The sequence below is a fragment of the Mollisia scopiformis genome (assembly GCF_001500285.1).
Source record: "Mollisia scopiformis unplaced genomic scaffold LY89scaffold_28, whole genome shotgun sequence".
NCBI lineage: Eukaryota > Fungi > Ascomycota > Leotiomycetes > Helotiales > Mollisiaceae > Mollisia > Mollisia scopiformis.
In genome coordinates this window covers 605,100-621,712 of record NW_017263608.1, presented here as the reverse complement: position 1 = coordinate 621,712, position 16,613 = coordinate 605,100, and the positions used below count along the sequence as shown (strand labels likewise).

Sequence of the window (16,613 nt, the reverse complement as noted above, 5' to 3'; positions counted from 1 at the left end):
AGCTCAGGTCCAACATTGGACCGAAGTTCATTGTCTGTCTTCTCCATCTCATATGGAGCTCTCTAATTGTACGTCAGACCTCTGGACTTGTAATGATTGGTTTCGATCTTGAGGCTTGTTTTGCCAAGAGGACCAAACAACTCTTGGCGGTGTATTTAATGTTATATAACGGAAGTTTTCGGTCTACTTGTATCCGAATTGCCGAGTTGGTCAGCTACTAATGGAAGAGTGGAGACGCAAGAATGGGGTGAAGGCGAAGACATCGAAACCTTTGTGCGTGTGCGTGTGCGTGTGCGTGTACGTTCTTACTTCATATTACAAAATATAACTACAAATGTCTAGTGTGCATTGAGAAGATGGCATTCTAATTGTTAATTCAATTACAGGGTAATTTTCTCGTTCATCTTAGCATTGCGCGTCTTTGCAAGTACGGCCAAGAAACCGTACACCACCAGATTTATTGAATGAAACCCTGTTGTTATTCGCGTGTGATAACTGACTTGATTTCTTGAAACTACAGGGCTGTCCTTATGCTTTATATAATGCTCGAACCTACTAGCTAACAACAAGTGTCATCAGTCGTGAAATCGTTACATCATGTATTAAATCATACCCTTGAACTAGTACTACACTAACTAAGAGTAATGATTCATCTATTCCTCAACATATGCTCAACCATAATAGTCTATGACGACTGCACAATGAGTGAACATTCAACAAACCCTAGTCCTAAAATCAAAGAGCTTTTTGGGATCAAATAACATTTCCCTTGACTTGCTTGATATTCTTTAAATTAACGTCCCGTCAGGCAACAACTGCAACTATGCCAATGATCCAAACAGCGATCGCCGGAATCAGCAACTTTTTCGGCCTGGATAGCGATACGCGTGTCTGATCCGATCGGAAAGCTCAGCTACGTAGTCAAACTACCATATATCTTCTCGAGATCGGGTAGATCTTTCGCAGGAAGGTGTTTGGCAAGCGCTTTGGGGAAAACAGACGTCCAGATAGCGGCAGATAGAGTAGAACTAATAGCGCCACCGATGCTCGAAGACAATCCCTCCATAGCTAGGACGACAGCGACATATTGGTGTGACACCGCAGACATGGCAGCGACTTCGTCGCAGAGTATGATAAATGCGTGGCCAATCGACAGCATGATTTGTGTAAAGATGAAGTAACCGCAATGCCAACCAGGAGCGGAGAAATAGTACGTCAGACCCAGGGCAAGAATAGTCAAAGGAAGTCCGAGGAAGAGATTGACATAAGGCCGACTTGGTAGGAGTTGGAAATATAGGTGGCAGTCGTGACAGATTGGTTATCGACAACCATCAGGAAAGAATTGAAAAAAGGATTCCAACAATTTTGGCTAAGGAACAGTGTAAACCCAAGAAAACAAGCTCCCAAAACTTGACGGTCAGAAAGATAGGAAAACGGCATAAAACTTCTAGGGGCAAGAAACCTTTCCCATGCCACAAACACAAAGACTAGAGCAAACCCAAAAACAAGTAGACAGATGATGAGAGGAGATCGCCATCCGTCCCGTTGGTAAGTATGAATGCTGAATGGTAGAAGGAACATTGCCAATCCCGCAGTTAAAAGGAGAAGACCAACGGCGTCAAATTCGCGGAGGTAGTGTAGAATGTATTGGAAAGGTGTTCGTTGACTTTCTCATTTTGGAAGAATGCCCTGCTTTTTCGCTTTGTCGATGTTCCAGAACAAAAGGACAATGAGTGGGAGAACGACGATGGGTGTCAAAATCGCAAATGTCCCAAAGGCCCAAGGCCAGCCCGGTCCATGGAGAAAAGCCTGTGAGATTGGACCAGCTGCCCAAGTAGTAATAAGACTCGGTGAGCCAGCATAAGCGACCATAAGGCCACGGCTCTTTAACGAAGGTGCATCGGCGATGATTATTTGAACAGTATACAGCAAACAGGAGTGGCCGACCTGCCAAAAGATTTCAGCAGCGGCATACTGGTCAATGGAGCGACAAGCAGCCATCATGATAAAGCCCATCTCAGTTAGCACTATGGAGATCACGATGCCGGTGTGCCGTCCCCAAATGTCGAGGATCTTAGCCAAGGTGGGATGCGAGACCCCACTGACGATGCTGGCGAGGACCGTAACGGTAGGCGTAAGTGAATGTTTGCCGAAAGTAGATGTCACAAAAGGCGTCAAAGTTCCGATAGCGGTTCCCTCGACTAGCACAAGGAATTAGATGATCCACATCATCACATAGGCCGTGATTAGCGAGGTTTTGGTCCATACAGAGGCCACCGCCTCCATGTATTGAACACCCTCCTGAGCATCCCGATTGATTGGCTCTTGGTCTTTGTCTTTGGAGTTCGAGTCACCGTCATTCTCACGCTCTGGGCTTTGAATGATGATGTCGAGCTCTTTTTCGGCATGATTGGTCAACCGGGTTTGTGACCCCACGCTCTGATCTTGAACTTCGCTCATGGCTTATTTTGGCGACGTGAGAGGTTGGTGTGGGAAGCTTTGTTTGAATGTTAACCTCGCTTCATATATAGAGATGGATTTGGGCATGAAGACTGGTGTCAATCTGACAAGCCGAATTTGAGCGTGTATTTCTGCTTTCGATGTGAAGCTCAATTCAATTAGGAAAAAAAAGAGGAAATTGGGAGTCTGATGAAGAGTTAAAGAAATGTTGAGCTCTTTTCTTTCTAGCCAGTAGGCAAGATTCCGTGTAGCTACCAAAAGTGGCAATGAGCAAGTTCGAGAGATATTCCACCTCTGTTGTCTCTCTACTGATCAGACCCAATTGGTCTGCTACAGGGCGGCCGGTAGATGAGAATCATTCAGATCTTCTTTTCCTGGTCCAGCACAGACTCTACCTTCTCTTAACTTCACTATAAACATGTCAGGAACTATACTTGACACGCGGTGTATTGCGAGAAATTGAGTGAATTAGTGGGGGCACGATATGGATTGACACCCTGAAAGACGGGTTGTCCTTTGGCACTTCGACCTCTCTGAATTTGTGTGGTTCTGTATATCCGAACCTGGCGGCAAAACCTCTTCGGAGTATTGACTTCCACGGAGCCAAGAACGCAAAAAGTCATTTCGCGTAACCTTGTTGAGTCGACATCTCTTGAAGAAGAAGCGAGCAGGACCTCAGTTGAGAAAATCAGTTCCATATCAAATGCAGCACAATGAAAGCGGATTCATCAAGGTCATGAGAACCTATCTGCTTCATTGAAGGGATAAGTGTTTGATAGCAATTAGGCTAGCGAAAAAACTTGAAAGCGCGAGTAGAGTCCATGAGGTCCCTTGAGATATTCTTCCTCAAAACAGTGCAGGCTTTTGTGCAGCGCCATGCATTGTTTTCGTTTATGGAAATCTCATCGCTATTTTCGCCCCCAGCAGCATTTCTTGCTCTATTGTTCCAATTGTTCCAATTGTTCCAATGGCTCTAATCGAAGTCTAATCCCAATTCTCCCAGTCTATATCTCGAGTCGGTATAATGGAAACCCATGTACCCCATCATGAACTCCTCCACCCTCATTCTCAACCCCTCATTCTCCGTCAGAAGATCTCTGATCCTCTCCATACAAGCCAGTGCCGAGGTGCGATACTCTTCGAGCGATCTGAGCAGGCTTTGCCCCTTCGATCTCGCATGCAGGCAGAGAGAATTCTCTTGCTCATCACCAACCATGCACTCTTTGTAGAACGACATCATGTCATTCACATCTTCCCTAGGTAACGGGTGAGTTAATATTCCCATCTTAGTTGTTTCAGGAAAGGAGAAGACGATGTCTTGAGAAAAGAAATTGAAAATGGGGCTCCCACAATACGTACATGAACCTCATCAGCTCCGGGACTAGTACTAGATATTCGCAACCCTCCTTGCATTCATCAAAGATCAACATGGCGAAACTCTCCCCAATTCCACTCTTGACTCTCAGATAAGCTGCGAAATTGGGAGTGCTTCTCAGTGGGTGTAGACGGCCTTTTTGCTCGACTTCAAGGGCGTTGGCACTCAAATACTCCAGACACGACTTAAAGAGCATATCCGCTGCCCACCCGCCATAAATCTCACCAGCTTCGGAGACGACGTCGAACAATGACTGCACAGCCTTTGTTCCAATCGGTTGGCGTAGTAACAACTTCGTTCGATAGTTTTTCATACCGTCTAAGATATCTTCCCCAAGATCATCAATGATGAGAGTCAGGGCTAGGAACTTGGCGAGGAGGAACTGGGTTGGAGGCGGATGGGAGGGGTAGAAGTATTTGGCGGCTGCAGAGGCGGTGGCTGCTGTCGCAGGAATTGACGCGGAGGGGAGGTCTTGAGAGAGGCAGAAGGAGAGGACTTTTTGGGTGAACAGCTCATCTCCTTCAAAGGCTGGGAGTTTGAAGGAGGCAGATCGAAGGAATGTCTGGATGAGGTTTTTGTAGTCTGCGACAGAAACTTGTGTGCTGTTGCTTTGAGGCTCCATTGCACTTTCAGGTTGCAAGTTGTTTTGAGGTTGCAGGTTGGACAGGGTGTGGATTTGAGAAAGGTGCGGGACGAGTAGTATATACAACTAGAGGCTGAGAATATTATCGATAAGGAACAGTGTCTAGATAACTCAGCCTTGAAGGTCGATCACAAAACTACAAAGTGAATCCTTGGTCCAGGAGAAACATCAAAGAGAACATATAGCACTGCTACGAATCTGACCTAAGATTGATCGATGTTACTAATAAAACAATACATAGAAGCAAGCATACCTGATATTAGTTTCTTGCTTGAACTATCGGAAAACGCAGGGCTGAATCCAGGCGAAGATACCAATAAAGATATTCTTTGAAGTGTGATCGAAGAGAAGTGGCTGGAGGAGGAAATGACTACGGAATGGCGAGTTAAATCTTCGAGCAGGAAGTAAAATTGACATTGGGTACAACTTCGAAAGGCACTGAAATCGGTGAGACATGGACGCTTATTCGTGATAGGTCGTGGTTGTTGAAGAGTGGTATATTCATCTGTACTTCTCGTACCCCAATTCCTCGTTAATCCTCGCCTCAACGAGGTCCACAATCTCCTTACTATACAATGCTTCTGGCGTCTTCCCTCCTTGGATGACTTCTCTCTCATGTACGGTTGCTTCTTCCTTTGTCATACACACCAAGTCTCTAAGCAGTACTCGACTGGTCTTTTGTCCTTCCACGCTCAGATCAATAGTGCTTCCACTCGGCTTCCGCCATCTGCATAACGCCAATCGAGTCGAGACGCCACTAATCGCACTCTTTCCTCTGAAGATCTCTTCCACCACATATCCAACATCATTTGCGCTTATCGCCAGCTTAAGTCCCTGTGCATCTTCACCTGGAGTTGTTGCTCGTGCCAACTTCTCTTCTGAGCCTTGTAACTGAGCCAAAATACCATCGTACATCTTCTCTCGTCCCTTGGCTGGTAAATACTCGCTTGGGTAGCCCGAGATCTTAAGGATAACGTGGTTCGCGACCGCATAGCCAAAGACCGCCGGCATTGTACCCAAAACTGGTAATATCCTAACTCTGAAATCAGGTAACACACCCAGATCACCAACAGAGCCTTTCTGAAATTCTTCCTCTGGCAGTGGCAGAAGCTGAGCCTTGCCCGGACCTGGCTTTTCGGTTGAGTATACGACAGGAATCCCAGACGCAATTCCCAGAGCGCGAAGGCGGCGGCGGGTAGACCTCGAGAGTGGATCGTCTGTGCTAGCAGAAATATCTCCAATAAATATCCTTGTAGGATCCGACTTGCATCCAGCTCCCATAGACGAGATAACTGGAAGGTTGTTCTTGTAGCAATAATCCAACAATGCTACTTTGCTGTCAATATTGTCAATGGCATCAATAATGAAGTCTGGCTTTCGTCCTTCCCAAGGTCCCAGTAATCTGTCTGCTGCAGAGGGTGCAAACAGCTCATTGCAGAGATCAAAATGTACCCATGGTGTTATTTGTTGTAGTCGTTTCCGTAAGCATGTAACTTTTGGTGTCCCTACATCTGCCAAAGTCGCTACAGCATGTCGGTTCAAGGAGGAGAGAGTAACTTGGTCAAAGTCGATGAGGCGGATACGAGAGACACCTGAACGGGCCAATGCAGCTGTGCAATGGGATCCCACACCTCCACAGCCCACAACAATTATGAAGGCTGACCGTAACTTCTGCAGTCCGGCATCTGTAAGAAAGACTCGATTTCGCGCCAATTGTTCGAGGATGAGTTCTGCCAGAGGGAGTTAGTAAGGGCCAGTGATTTGGGGAACGGGAATACACTACCATCATCATAATCTCCCTTCTGCGCTCTTTCTGCAAGCATAGCGCTTCTTTCGTCCTCTTTGCTCATAGTAGGTTGCGGTGACGCAGCCCCCCAATCTGTAAGCTTCACTTCTTCTATCAGCACAATTCAACAGCACTTCATTCTTCTCCGCAAAGCCTAAATATGGCCCTTTTTCCCAATTTTAAATCTTTCTGTGAAATGAAACAACGCACCTTTCCCTCATCACCAGCGCCCAACGCTGGTATACTCCTTTTCAAATCTTCCGTCCTCTCGACCCGCCTAACATGCTGGTATCCCAAAATTGCGCCCGCAACCACAGCCCCCGACACAATAGCCGTAGCAGCAAACTGCGCATGCGTAGAGCTCGTCGCACGCTGGAACCAAGAAGCCATCGTTCTGGGAGGCTCGGGTTCCGGCTCTGGCTCTGGGGCAGGTTGTGCGTCTCGACGCGGGTCTTCAGGGTAGTAATAGTCGTCTTCTTCTTCTTCGTCGTAATAGGTATGCGAACTGGAATAGGAGGAGTCATGCGAATAGGGACGGTTATATCGCCTGTCCATCTTGGGATGAGGGCATGGCGATGTGAGGGTTTATAGTTGTGAGTCTCGACGATGTTTTGCTGGTGATGCAGCTGCTCCGGAACTTTTTTTTGGTGGCGGCAATTTGATTGGCGCTTGGTTTCAGCCTTGGCTTCGAGTTCTTGAATTCCCTCCGAGCTCTTCGTAAACCTTTCAAAGAACGATAATATTTGATTCAAAGAGTCATCGTTTCTTCTGGAATCTTATTAGCTATTACACTCTTATATTCCGTAATCTTCTTCCGATATAACAACGATGGTACTTGCAATGACCCATAGCCATGAGACATTGAACATCACCTAGCGTTTCTCGAGACTGCATCATCGAACGAGAGATGGAATTACTGCATCTTGTGTTCTACTAGTAAAGTAGACAATGGTCTCTGCTCTGATTTTTGTTTATGTTCTGCTCCAACCTTTCCGTATAAACTCCATCAGTATCGCTTTTGCCCAAAATGAAGAAAGAAAGATCAGATGGACTTCACTTTACAAAACCTAGGAAAATAAAGCACTGAAGTTATAGCACTTCAAATCAAATCAAGAGACATAGAATCGGTAGTTGTGGACTGGTGGAAACCGTACACCTAAGTACACTCATTGTACACAGTGTAATGCCATCGCCTCGCTGTTTTCAGTGTGTGAGCCACCCTATGACTTTGCATGCAAGCATTACCGAGGTCGATGCTGAGAGAGTCGTAGAGATTTGGGAGCTAGAATTGACTCTGAATAATTCGAAGATGAAGAAGGTAAATGCTGCTTGTAATACTCCCAGGTGCGTTAGGGAAACCCCAGGGTGTGTCACTAGCCACTCTCGCTTCCGCTGCCTCGATGTCTCACTTTCTGACCTGACAGCAATTTATCAGCTCTTTCATCGAATTCGCCATCCAGGACAGACCTCGTTCGACACAGAGTTTTGAAGCTATCATGGTTTTTCGATGTTCGCTCTACCATTCAAGAGACATTAGGAAAGTCCTCAAGCGCTGAAACGAGATGGTGAACTTCGGGAGATCCGGAGCATGTATCACATGCAAGCAAAGAAAGGTCAAGGTAGGTGAAAGCTCTAATAGACTCGTACAACTGCTTACTTATGGTCTAGTGCGACGAATCTCGGCCAGGTTGCCAGAAATGCCATAAAATTGGCAAGTCATGCCCTGGCTACCCTGACAAATGGGACCTTGCATTCCGCAACGAGAACAAGATAATTCAAAGGAAAGTACAATGGAAACAGAAAGCTCTTGAGGAATTCCCGTCAGCCAAGCTGCTGATGTTGGAGAATGTGAGTAATGCGCCAAAACGCCCTGGTACACGCTTGCTGATATGCAGATGTCAGGCTCTTGCAGACGAGAGACTACAGGCCCTCTGCTTGTTCTTTCAAGACTACACCATTTCAACTTGTGGAATATGCCCTGGCTGGTTACACTTTCTACCTAAAATGTATCAGATGTCAGCAGCGACTTCTCTGCTTCACCACGCTGTCTGCACCGCCGCCTACGCAAATTTAGCACAGAAGACCGAACGTCCGGATCTTGCCATCATGGCTATGTCCCACTACCGAGAATCATTAGAGGTTGTTAAGCAAACTCTAGTATTTCCAGGAACCGCTTTTGACGATTCTACGATGACTGGCGTAATATTACTTGGCATATACGAATGCATTAACAGCACGCTGGTTGAAGGTTCTTATCATCACATCTCGGGCCTCGAGACTTTGGTAAGCGGAAGATAAACCAAGTACAACGCTGGTATATTGATCACTGACTCCCTTCAGGCAGATCTTCGTGGCTCGCTACTGATGCAAGGCTACGGACCGAGTCTGCTGCAAACAGTTTGCTGTCAGATGGTGAGCTTCTCTGACCGCTTTACCTGTAGAAAGCTAACATCTGCAAAGTTGCGACGAATCCTAGATCGAAGAGTTCCCCCTAGCTCAGTCGATGAACGTCTGGTGAAGCTGCTCGACCCATCGCTTCTGGGGAACGAAATGATCATCAACAAACTTGAGATTAGCAAATTCATTGCCAATGTCGACGCCAAGATTCTTTCTGGTCAGATCCAACGCCACTGGGACGAGATCTTGCTGGAATTTGAGCGGCTAGAGGGTGGTCTCTTCCACTGGAACATGAGGGCTTCCCAGGAATTTGGATTTGTACAAGTTCAGCAGCCAACATTCATCGACGACAAGAAACCCTTCGTTTACCACTCCTACCTTGGATTTTGGAGCTTGAGCTTATGGAACAAACACCGGGCCGCAAGAATTCTCCTTCATCAGACCTTGTTGGACGGACTCGATGCGATGGACTCTGGGAGACTGAGCAGCATCAACCAAGACCAGAAGTCAATCTCAAAGTCCGTCATAAAAGAAATGGCAGACTTCATTCTTTTGAGCATTCCTTTCTCCCTAGGCGATGTCCCGCTGCCACCCTCCCTGAACGGTCCCAAAAGTGTCGGTGGATACTTCCTTGTCTGGTCTTTGCAAGTCCTCCTTCGATGTCCGTCCGTATCGGATGATCAGCAAAACCAAGCAAAGAATGCTTTGCTACGAATTGGTCGACGGTGCGGATTAAGTTATGCAACTATCTTCGCAAAGAAATACGGAAATTCGTCCCCTACGCAGATCGTCAAACACGTCCCACCCCAACAAATTCCGCTCGGCAGTACCCGGTGATATGGAGCAGGCGGCAGAATATCTCACTGGAAGCAGAGTGCTTATGTTTGGTTTTTCTTTTCCACGACGACGACGAGGAGGGCAATGAGAAGTAATTCGAGACTGGAAGTACGACCTTCTCCCTGATTCTTTGACCAGCTCTGTAAATCCCGATGTTTCAGGGATAATCAGATCCTCAAAAAAATACGGTTCAACAATCTTCATTGGACTGTGCCACAGGAGTGGCATAGCTGCAAAGTATCAAGAATACACTCTATTCTACGAAAAGCCCGCGAACATTGGCCGCCGCTGACACGCATATGTTGTACTCACTACGGCATCTTAGTAAACTGTTTGCAAGCTCAAGCCACGAAATCACGATTACTCAATTACCTCTTTGGGTTAGCGTTCCGAGCAAGACATGAGGAGTCATCCCGAAACATGATGCATGCGGCTCTAAATTTGATATGTTCAACACTTTGTCAGCAGCGGAGAAACGATGCCCATCCCCTCAAGACCAGGGTCGCTTTGGATTCGGGAATACGTTCTAGCTTGGCCGTCCGCGAAACGATTCTGCCCTCAGCCACTAAGAAGCCACCGACCGGCTCAAAAAGTGGATTCTTCTGCATGCAACTTCTCCATCGGGTTAGCTTTCCGATGCCCTCCATCTTCATGGTATTGCCGCTCGACCCGCCCCTCACCGTGCCAGAATCTTCATCTCCAGAATTTGCGACGTGCTTTACTTCTCTTTGTTAATGACCATGAGTGGCCTTGAAACGGAGTCACTCGTATTTCGTTAAGCATTATGCCTATGGTTCAGAAGATTTCTGATTGTTAAGCTTTGCTTGCCAATCGTACTTCTTATGGCATCAGAAGCATTTTCTATATGCAGGAATCGGCAAAACCCCATTACCGCCTAGCTTCTCTCCTGTACTCACGATATAAGAGAGCCGGTGGTACTTTCTGCATCAACACATAAATCTCCACCGAATACCTTATACATTGGACTCGCTCAAAGTGTTTCTAGCTCTATCTATTCTATTGTCATGGCATCACAAACAGAGTCTTCAGACATGGAATCCAAAATAATCGAGAGCGGGATGAACTTCTCGGAGTCTAGCAGCACGACGGCAATGGACACCGCTGCTATGGAAGAGAAGCCAGACAGTGAACCTCAAGACTTGGAGGAAAGCCAACCGAAGTCTATACCACCGAGCAGCACAAGACTTGCACTGCTACAGGTCCTTGGCTCCTTTTTCCTGATGTTCAACTCATGGTGAGAGACTCCTCATTTACCCCGAGAAGTTCAATCACTAACCATTGTAGGGGAGTGGCGAACACTTTTGGCGCTTATCAAATATACTACGAGGCCAACCTTCTGAAAGACGAGAGTCCATCAAACATTTCCTGGATCGGCTCCATTCAGGCATTCATGCTGCTCATAGTTGGTGGCATTGTTACAGGGCCAATCTTCGATGCTGGTTATCTTCGAGCTCTCGTCTTTACTGGCTCTTTCCTCGTAGTCTTCGGTATGATGATGACCAGTATTTGTCATGAATACTGGCAGATCATTCTGGCCCAGGGGATAGTTGTGGGTGCTGGTGCTGGCTGTATGATGTTGCCCAGCATTGCCGTGATGCCACAGTACTTTAAGACTCGAAGAGCATTTGCTACAGGTGTTGCAGCATCTGGCAGTAGTTTGGGTAAGTGCATGTGTGATGAATTAGTTGCGCGGCTAACAAGATTTCGTAGGTGGTATCATTTACCCTATTGTCTTCCACAAGCTTCAACCTCAGATTGGTTTCGGCTGGGCTACTAGGATCATCGGTTTCATCGCTTTAGCGACACTTATGGTACCGATTATCTTCATGAGAGCCAAGGTTTTTCCAGCCCAGAAACGTCCTTTGGTCGACTTCAAGGTTCTTCGAGATGTGCCATGGGTTCTGTTCTCGATTGGCGCGTTCTTCGGGTTTATAGGGATGTACATCCCCTTCTATTATATATCAACATACAGCGTCGAAAAGGGTTTTGTCGATGAGAACCTCGCATTCTACCTTCTCACAATGCTCAACGCAGGATCGATCTTCGGACGAATCGTCCCCAGTTTCTTTGCAGATAGGCTCGGACCGTTGAATATTACAGCCCCTTGGTGCCTATTCTGCGGCATCATCGCGTTCTCCTGGCTTTCGGTATCGAGTCTAGGACAGGCCGTTGCCTTCTCCCTCTTCTACGGCTTCTTCTCGGGAACTTTCGTCTCGATTTGTGGACCTGCATTGGTAACCCTTTCGCCTGATCTGAGCTTGGTAGGAACGCATATGGGAATGAGCTTTACCTTCTGTGCTTTGGGCTTGCTCATCGGTAATCCGGTTGCTGGATCACTTCTTACTACGTACGGATGGATTGGCCCAGCGATGTTCTGTGGGACTGCAAATGTGCTCGCAGCCATCTTCGTATGGTTATCGAGAGTCAAGAAGTCGGGGTGGAATGTGACAGTCAAGGCATAGAGGGAGGCTGAACATTTGAGGCACAAGACTTCCAGAAAAGACTTCCAGAGGGCAAGAGACGAAGGTGCAGGTAGCGTTGTCAGATTTAAGTGTAGGGCAAGGACAGCCGGTCATATGGGAGGAAATCTGCGGGGTTGTGTTCGTGGATGGCGGAAACTCCTTGATTCTAAGTGGGGGGTCATTGTGTATATTTCAATAAGCATAGCGAAGGATGGGACGGGATAGTATAGGGTGCATCAATAGACCTTTTCTTGTCTGCGTCTGTTTGGTGATGCATTAATGATACATCGTGCTCGTGAGAATGAACGGAGATCGTGCAAGTCTTGAAATTATGGTCATATGAGGAAGAGGATGTCCAGTCGTATCAGGGACATTGTTGAGAACCCACTTGGGCCGAGCTCTTGAGATCTGATCTCATTCTTGCAAAGACTCGCTACATGACCTCGAAAGTTCATGTGAGTATGTTCAAATAAAAGAGACCTTTATGGCCTTCTTACCTCCAATTCCTCCAATCTTGGTTTCATCTTTGACTCCCAGCTGATTCCGATTGTCCTATCTATTAGGGACTTTCAAAAGCTTATCTTGGTGAAATCACAATTTGGTATTTTGAAATTAAGAATCCTGAAATGTATTTCATATTGCCCCAACTTTTGGGGAGCTTCGGAAGTTCGAATTGAACATTAATGCTATATTAAGCATACTGAAGTCTGGACTTTTCTTCATAAGAAAATCTGTCTTCGTTGTCCCAGCTTTCTGGGACTCTCAATCCTTGTCTGCATAATTTCACAACTTTTTCATCGGAATTCTCGTAAGTCCACTTGTATTGTCCTATAAGATCCGGAATACTATCCTTACGTCCACAATTTCACAACCCAAGTGAATCTGGCATTTTCATAGAGCCTTTCAGACCTTAAAATCCTCTTCACGTGATCGCGAACCGTCTAACTTTGCTGGTTTTTTTAATCTCTGTTAAGCTAAGGGCGATCCAAATCTTGCCATCTGATGAGCAGTTGAAATTCACTATTGAAGAATAGATCTGAATCGCCTACGGATCCTGGGAGATTGACAGCGCCATAAGTCAGGGATTGTATATCTGGCAGATTCCGACCACCGTAGCCTTACCTCGACGCCATCACAAGCTTCAACAGCTCCGTAACAAGCAACGAGGTCGCAGTCGCACCTCGCAACTTTCATCACCATGCGACTCCCCATCACTGTCCTCACTCTTGCGCTCTCTCTCCTCCCTTCTTCCCACGCAATCTTCGCCGACGAAGCCTACAGCGTCGATTACCAGCACGAACTCCTAGGCCTCCCACAACCACAAACAACATTCTTCCATCGGCCGCGGAAAGATGACAAAGCGACGTTATTATATACCTTGAGCGACTTAGGAGTACTTGGCGCGGTACATCCTGGGACTGGGAAGGTGGTTTGGAGACAATTGCTTGCGGGCGAAGCTGGGGAGTACAATGCGTCTTCGAAAGGATTCTTAAGGCCGGTCGAGGGAGAGAGCACGGTTGTTTCTGCAGTAGGAGGAAGAGTTGATAGTTGGGATGCTATGAGTGGACGTGAAAGATGGGGGAATTTATTCGCGGGCACAATCAAGGATCTGGAGGTCATGGAGACCACGTCAGGAGATGTTAAGGATATTCTGGCACTATACGACGAGGATGGAAAGGGTGTCCTGAGATTATTGAAGGGAGAGAGTGGGAATGTGAAGTGGGAATATCATGGCGAGATCACAGATGTCCCTCTGCAGGTCAGCACGAACGTCGAGAAGATCTTCGTTATTGCGCTGCACGGCACGACTGGGGCTTATAATCTGAAGATTACGGAGCTCGATCCTGTCACCGGAAAGCAGATCTCAGAACATACGTTGAGGTCGCTGAGCGACGTACATTCACCAGAGGATGTTTTGCTTGTCGGAGCCAATTCAGCGGCGCCTATTGTTGCATGGACGGACAAAGATTTCAAGAATCTGAAAGTTAATATTTTGGGTCGCTCTGCGAGCATTACGTCTTTACCTTTGGCGGAGGCTGATGGACCTATCACAAAGGTTGAGATTCATGCGCCACACTTGATTCAATCGCTACCTCACTTTTTGGTTCACAGCCATTCAGCTACGTCAAATCGAGCCGATGTGTATCACATCAATCCAGCCAGTGGAACCATTGCTAAGGAGTATGAGCTGCCTAAGCTCTCAGGAAAGGGTGCCATCTCTGTCAGCTCTCAAGCTGCGAATGTCTACTTTACCCGCCTGACCGAGGACGAATGCATTGTCGTTTCATCTGCTTCTCATGGTATTCTTGGAAGATGGCCAATGAGGTTCACCGGAAAGGATGGCGCACTTCTTCATGGAGCTTCAGAAGTTGTTCAAAGAACTGGTGATACCTATGCAGTACGATCGGCGGTGCTTACCAGCAATGATGATTGGCTACTTATTCGCAACGGTGCCGTGGACTGGACTCGTCCCGAGGGACTCTCTGGAGCTGTTGCTGCTGCATGGGCTGAGATCCCAGAGTCCGAGAACCTTGCAAAGACGTTGGAGGCTGAGGCACATAGCAATCCTCTGTCTGCGTACATCCATCGAGTCAACCGTCATGCACACGACTTGCAATACTTACCAGCCTATTTGCAAGCCCTTCCCAAGCGTCTTTTGACTAGCATTATCGGTAGTGGTACAGCTTCTCAGTCTGGTGTCTTGGCACGAGACAGCTTTGGCTTCAACAAGTTGGTCATTGTAGCCACTGTGCGAGGTCGTGTTTATGGTCTCAACGCGGGAAATCAAGGCTTCGTCCTGTGGTCCTCGAAAGCTTTTGATATCCCATCAAATGAGAAGTGGGACGTGAAGGGTATTTGGGTCGAACAGTCAAAAGGCATTGCTACCATCAAAGGTAGCAAGGGAGAATCCGTTACTGTTCATGTTGTCACTGGCAATGTTCTGGAGACTGTGGCCCCAGGGTCAGACTTCATCCAGAGCACTGTCGTGGTTGAAACCCCTTCAGGAGCTTTATTCCTTCCAATTAGTCTAGATGGCAATCTAGATGAGGTTCCCGTCGACCAAGCACCAAAGGACAATCTCGTTGTACAAGGCAAAGATGGCGAGATCAAGGGATTGAAATTCGACACCAAAGGACCTGGGGCATCACCTGTAGTGCTATGGACCTTCCAATCGGGCCCTGGTGAGAAGATCTTGAATGTTGTCTCAAGGCCACCCCATGATCCTGTTGCTTCAATCGGAAAGGTTCTTGGTGACCGTACTGTTCTCTACAAATACCTCAATCCAAACGTCGTTCTCGTTACAGCCGTCTCAGAAGAGTCGTCTTACGTTGCATTCTATCTCATTGACTCTGTCTCTGGAGATGTGCTCTACTCCGTGACACATGAAGGTGTCGACATCCAGCAACCGATCACTTCTGTCCTAACAGAAAACTGGCTTGCCTACTCTCTATGGAGTGATATTCTTGTTACCGAGGCTACCCTTCCGGGATCAAAGGGCTACCAAATCATTGTATCAGAGCTATTTGAGTCCGCTGTACCTAACGACCGGGGCCCACTGGGTCCCACGGTCAACTCCTCGAGCATTGAGCCATCTGACATCCCTAATGCCGAACCTGCCCTTCCTTATGTCATCTCACAAACATTCTTGATTCCGGAGGCCATCAGTCATATGTCCGTCAGTCAGACTCGTCAAGGCATAACTACACGTCAACTCGTCTGCACGCTGGCAGGATCCAATGCTATTGTTGGCATCCCACGACACATTCTTGACGCTCGCAGACCAGTTGGCCGTGCTCCCACACCTGCTGAGATGGAAGAAGGTCTCATTCAGTACCACCCAGTCATCGAATTCGATCCCAAGATGGCCCTTACGCACAAGCGAGAAGTAATTGGCATCAAAGATGTGATCGCTACACCAGCAGTCTTGGAAAGCACAAGTTTATTATTCGCTTACGGAATTGATGTTTTCGGCACAAGGGTAGCTCCTAGTGCAGCATTTGATATCTTGGGAAAGAGCTTCAATAGGTTGAGTTTAGTGGCGACGGTTTTGGCGTTATGGATTGGGGTGTTTGTATTGGCTCCTATGGTAAGTCTCCTTTCTGCAAAGGAATATTTTGTATGAATGCTAACATTGTGATAGACTAAGAGGAAGCAAATCAATGAGCGATGGGCTACACAATAGATGGCCTTGTATGAATATATTTTGGTTGCTGTGTCCATACACATAAGCCTAATGGAGGGCTTTTCAATGCATATGCATCTTTCATGACCGAAAAATTCTCCACTTGAATTACTTATGCACCTCGGGCCTGTTCCAGTGGAATGTTCTATTTTGTTCGAGGTTTTGTTATCGATGTAGAGGCAAGTGCCTCCTTCAATTCCGAACGGATGAAATTGGTACCACAAGATTGACTAAAGATGACTTCAGGGAGCATCGTAACTCTTCATTTAAGTATAGTGCTCTCAATTTACCACTTTCTCACGCTTGACCATTTTAATGAATATCAAGGACTTTGAGATACATTCCCGACCCGTATATCCCAATTACCACACATATCTCAAGGACATATCTTCGAATCACGCAAGACTCTCTTCTCTGCAATGTCAGTACATGAGGCTCAACCCACACTC

General features: G+C 46.9%; 6 protein-coding genes across 6 annotated transcripts; 3 read left to right on the top strand and 3 right to left on the bottom strand.

The window, feature by feature from the left end:
- Nucleotides 1-530: 530 nt before the first annotated feature.
- LY89DRAFT_711051 (MFS general substrate transporter) lies at nt 531-2,460 on the bottom strand (the record flags this gene model as incomplete). The annotated part of the gene is made up of 5 exons (XM_018217880.1): nt 531-1,274; nt 1,463-1,666; nt 1,721-2,073; nt 2,107-2,196; nt 2,236-2,460. 5 exons carry the CDS (start codon nt 2,458-2,460, stop codon nt 914-916), a joined length of 1,233 nt encoding a protein of 410 aa, XP_018064117.1. The 3' UTR covers nt 531-913.
- A 775-nt stretch (nt 2,461-3,235) lies between these two features.
- On the bottom strand, nt 3,236-4,457 carry LY89DRAFT_788022 (terpenoid synthase; the record flags this gene model as incomplete). Its single annotated transcript, XM_018223126.1, has 2 exons — nt 3,236-3,716; nt 3,820-4,457. The coding sequence occupies 2 exons, from the start codon at nt 4,455-4,457 to the stop codon at nt 3,434-3,436; spliced, it is 921 nt and encodes a 306-aa protein (XP_018064116.1). The 3' UTR covers nt 3,236-3,433.
- Nucleotides 4,458-4,979: 522 nt separating this feature from the next.
- LY89DRAFT_701246 (uncharacterized protein) lies at nt 4,980-6,654 on the bottom strand (the record flags this gene model as incomplete). Its single annotated transcript, XM_018217183.1, has 3 exons — nt 4,980-6,208; nt 6,262-6,364; nt 6,475-6,654. The coding sequence occupies 3 exons, from the start codon at nt 6,652-6,654 to the stop codon at nt 4,980-4,982; spliced, it is 1,512 nt and encodes a 503-aa protein (XP_018064115.1).
- Nucleotides 6,655-7,826: 1,172 nt separating this feature from the next.
- Nucleotides 7,827-9,498, top strand: LY89DRAFT_740831 (uncharacterized protein; the record flags this gene model as incomplete). The annotated part of the gene is made up of 5 exons (XM_018220643.1): nt 7,827-7,883; nt 7,933-8,112; nt 8,167-8,547; nt 8,605-8,676; nt 8,725-9,498. 5 exons carry the CDS (start codon nt 7,827-7,829, stop codon nt 9,496-9,498), a joined length of 1,464 nt encoding a protein of 487 aa, XP_018064114.1.
- A 1,127-nt stretch (nt 9,499-10,625) lies between these two features.
- Nucleotides 10,626-11,981, top strand: LY89DRAFT_597784 (MFS monocarboxylate transporter-like protein; the record flags this gene model as incomplete). The annotated part of the gene is made up of 3 exons (XM_018209994.1): nt 10,626-10,753; nt 10,804-11,180; nt 11,230-11,981. The coding sequence occupies 3 exons, from the start codon at nt 10,626-10,628 to the stop codon at nt 11,979-11,981; spliced, it is 1,257 nt and encodes a 418-aa protein (XP_018064113.1).
- Nucleotides 11,982-13,145: 1,164 nt separating this feature from the next.
- LY89DRAFT_711048 (DUF1620-domain-containing protein) lies at nt 13,146-16,609 on the top strand. The gene is made up of 2 exons (XM_018217879.1): nt 13,146-16,068; nt 16,123-16,609. Exons 1-2 carry the CDS (start codon nt 13,180-13,182, stop codon nt 16,162-16,164), a joined length of 2,931 nt encoding a protein of 976 aa, XP_018064112.1. The 5' UTR covers nt 13,146-13,179; the 3' UTR covers nt 16,165-16,609.
- Nucleotides 16,610-16,613: the final 4 nt, after the last annotated feature.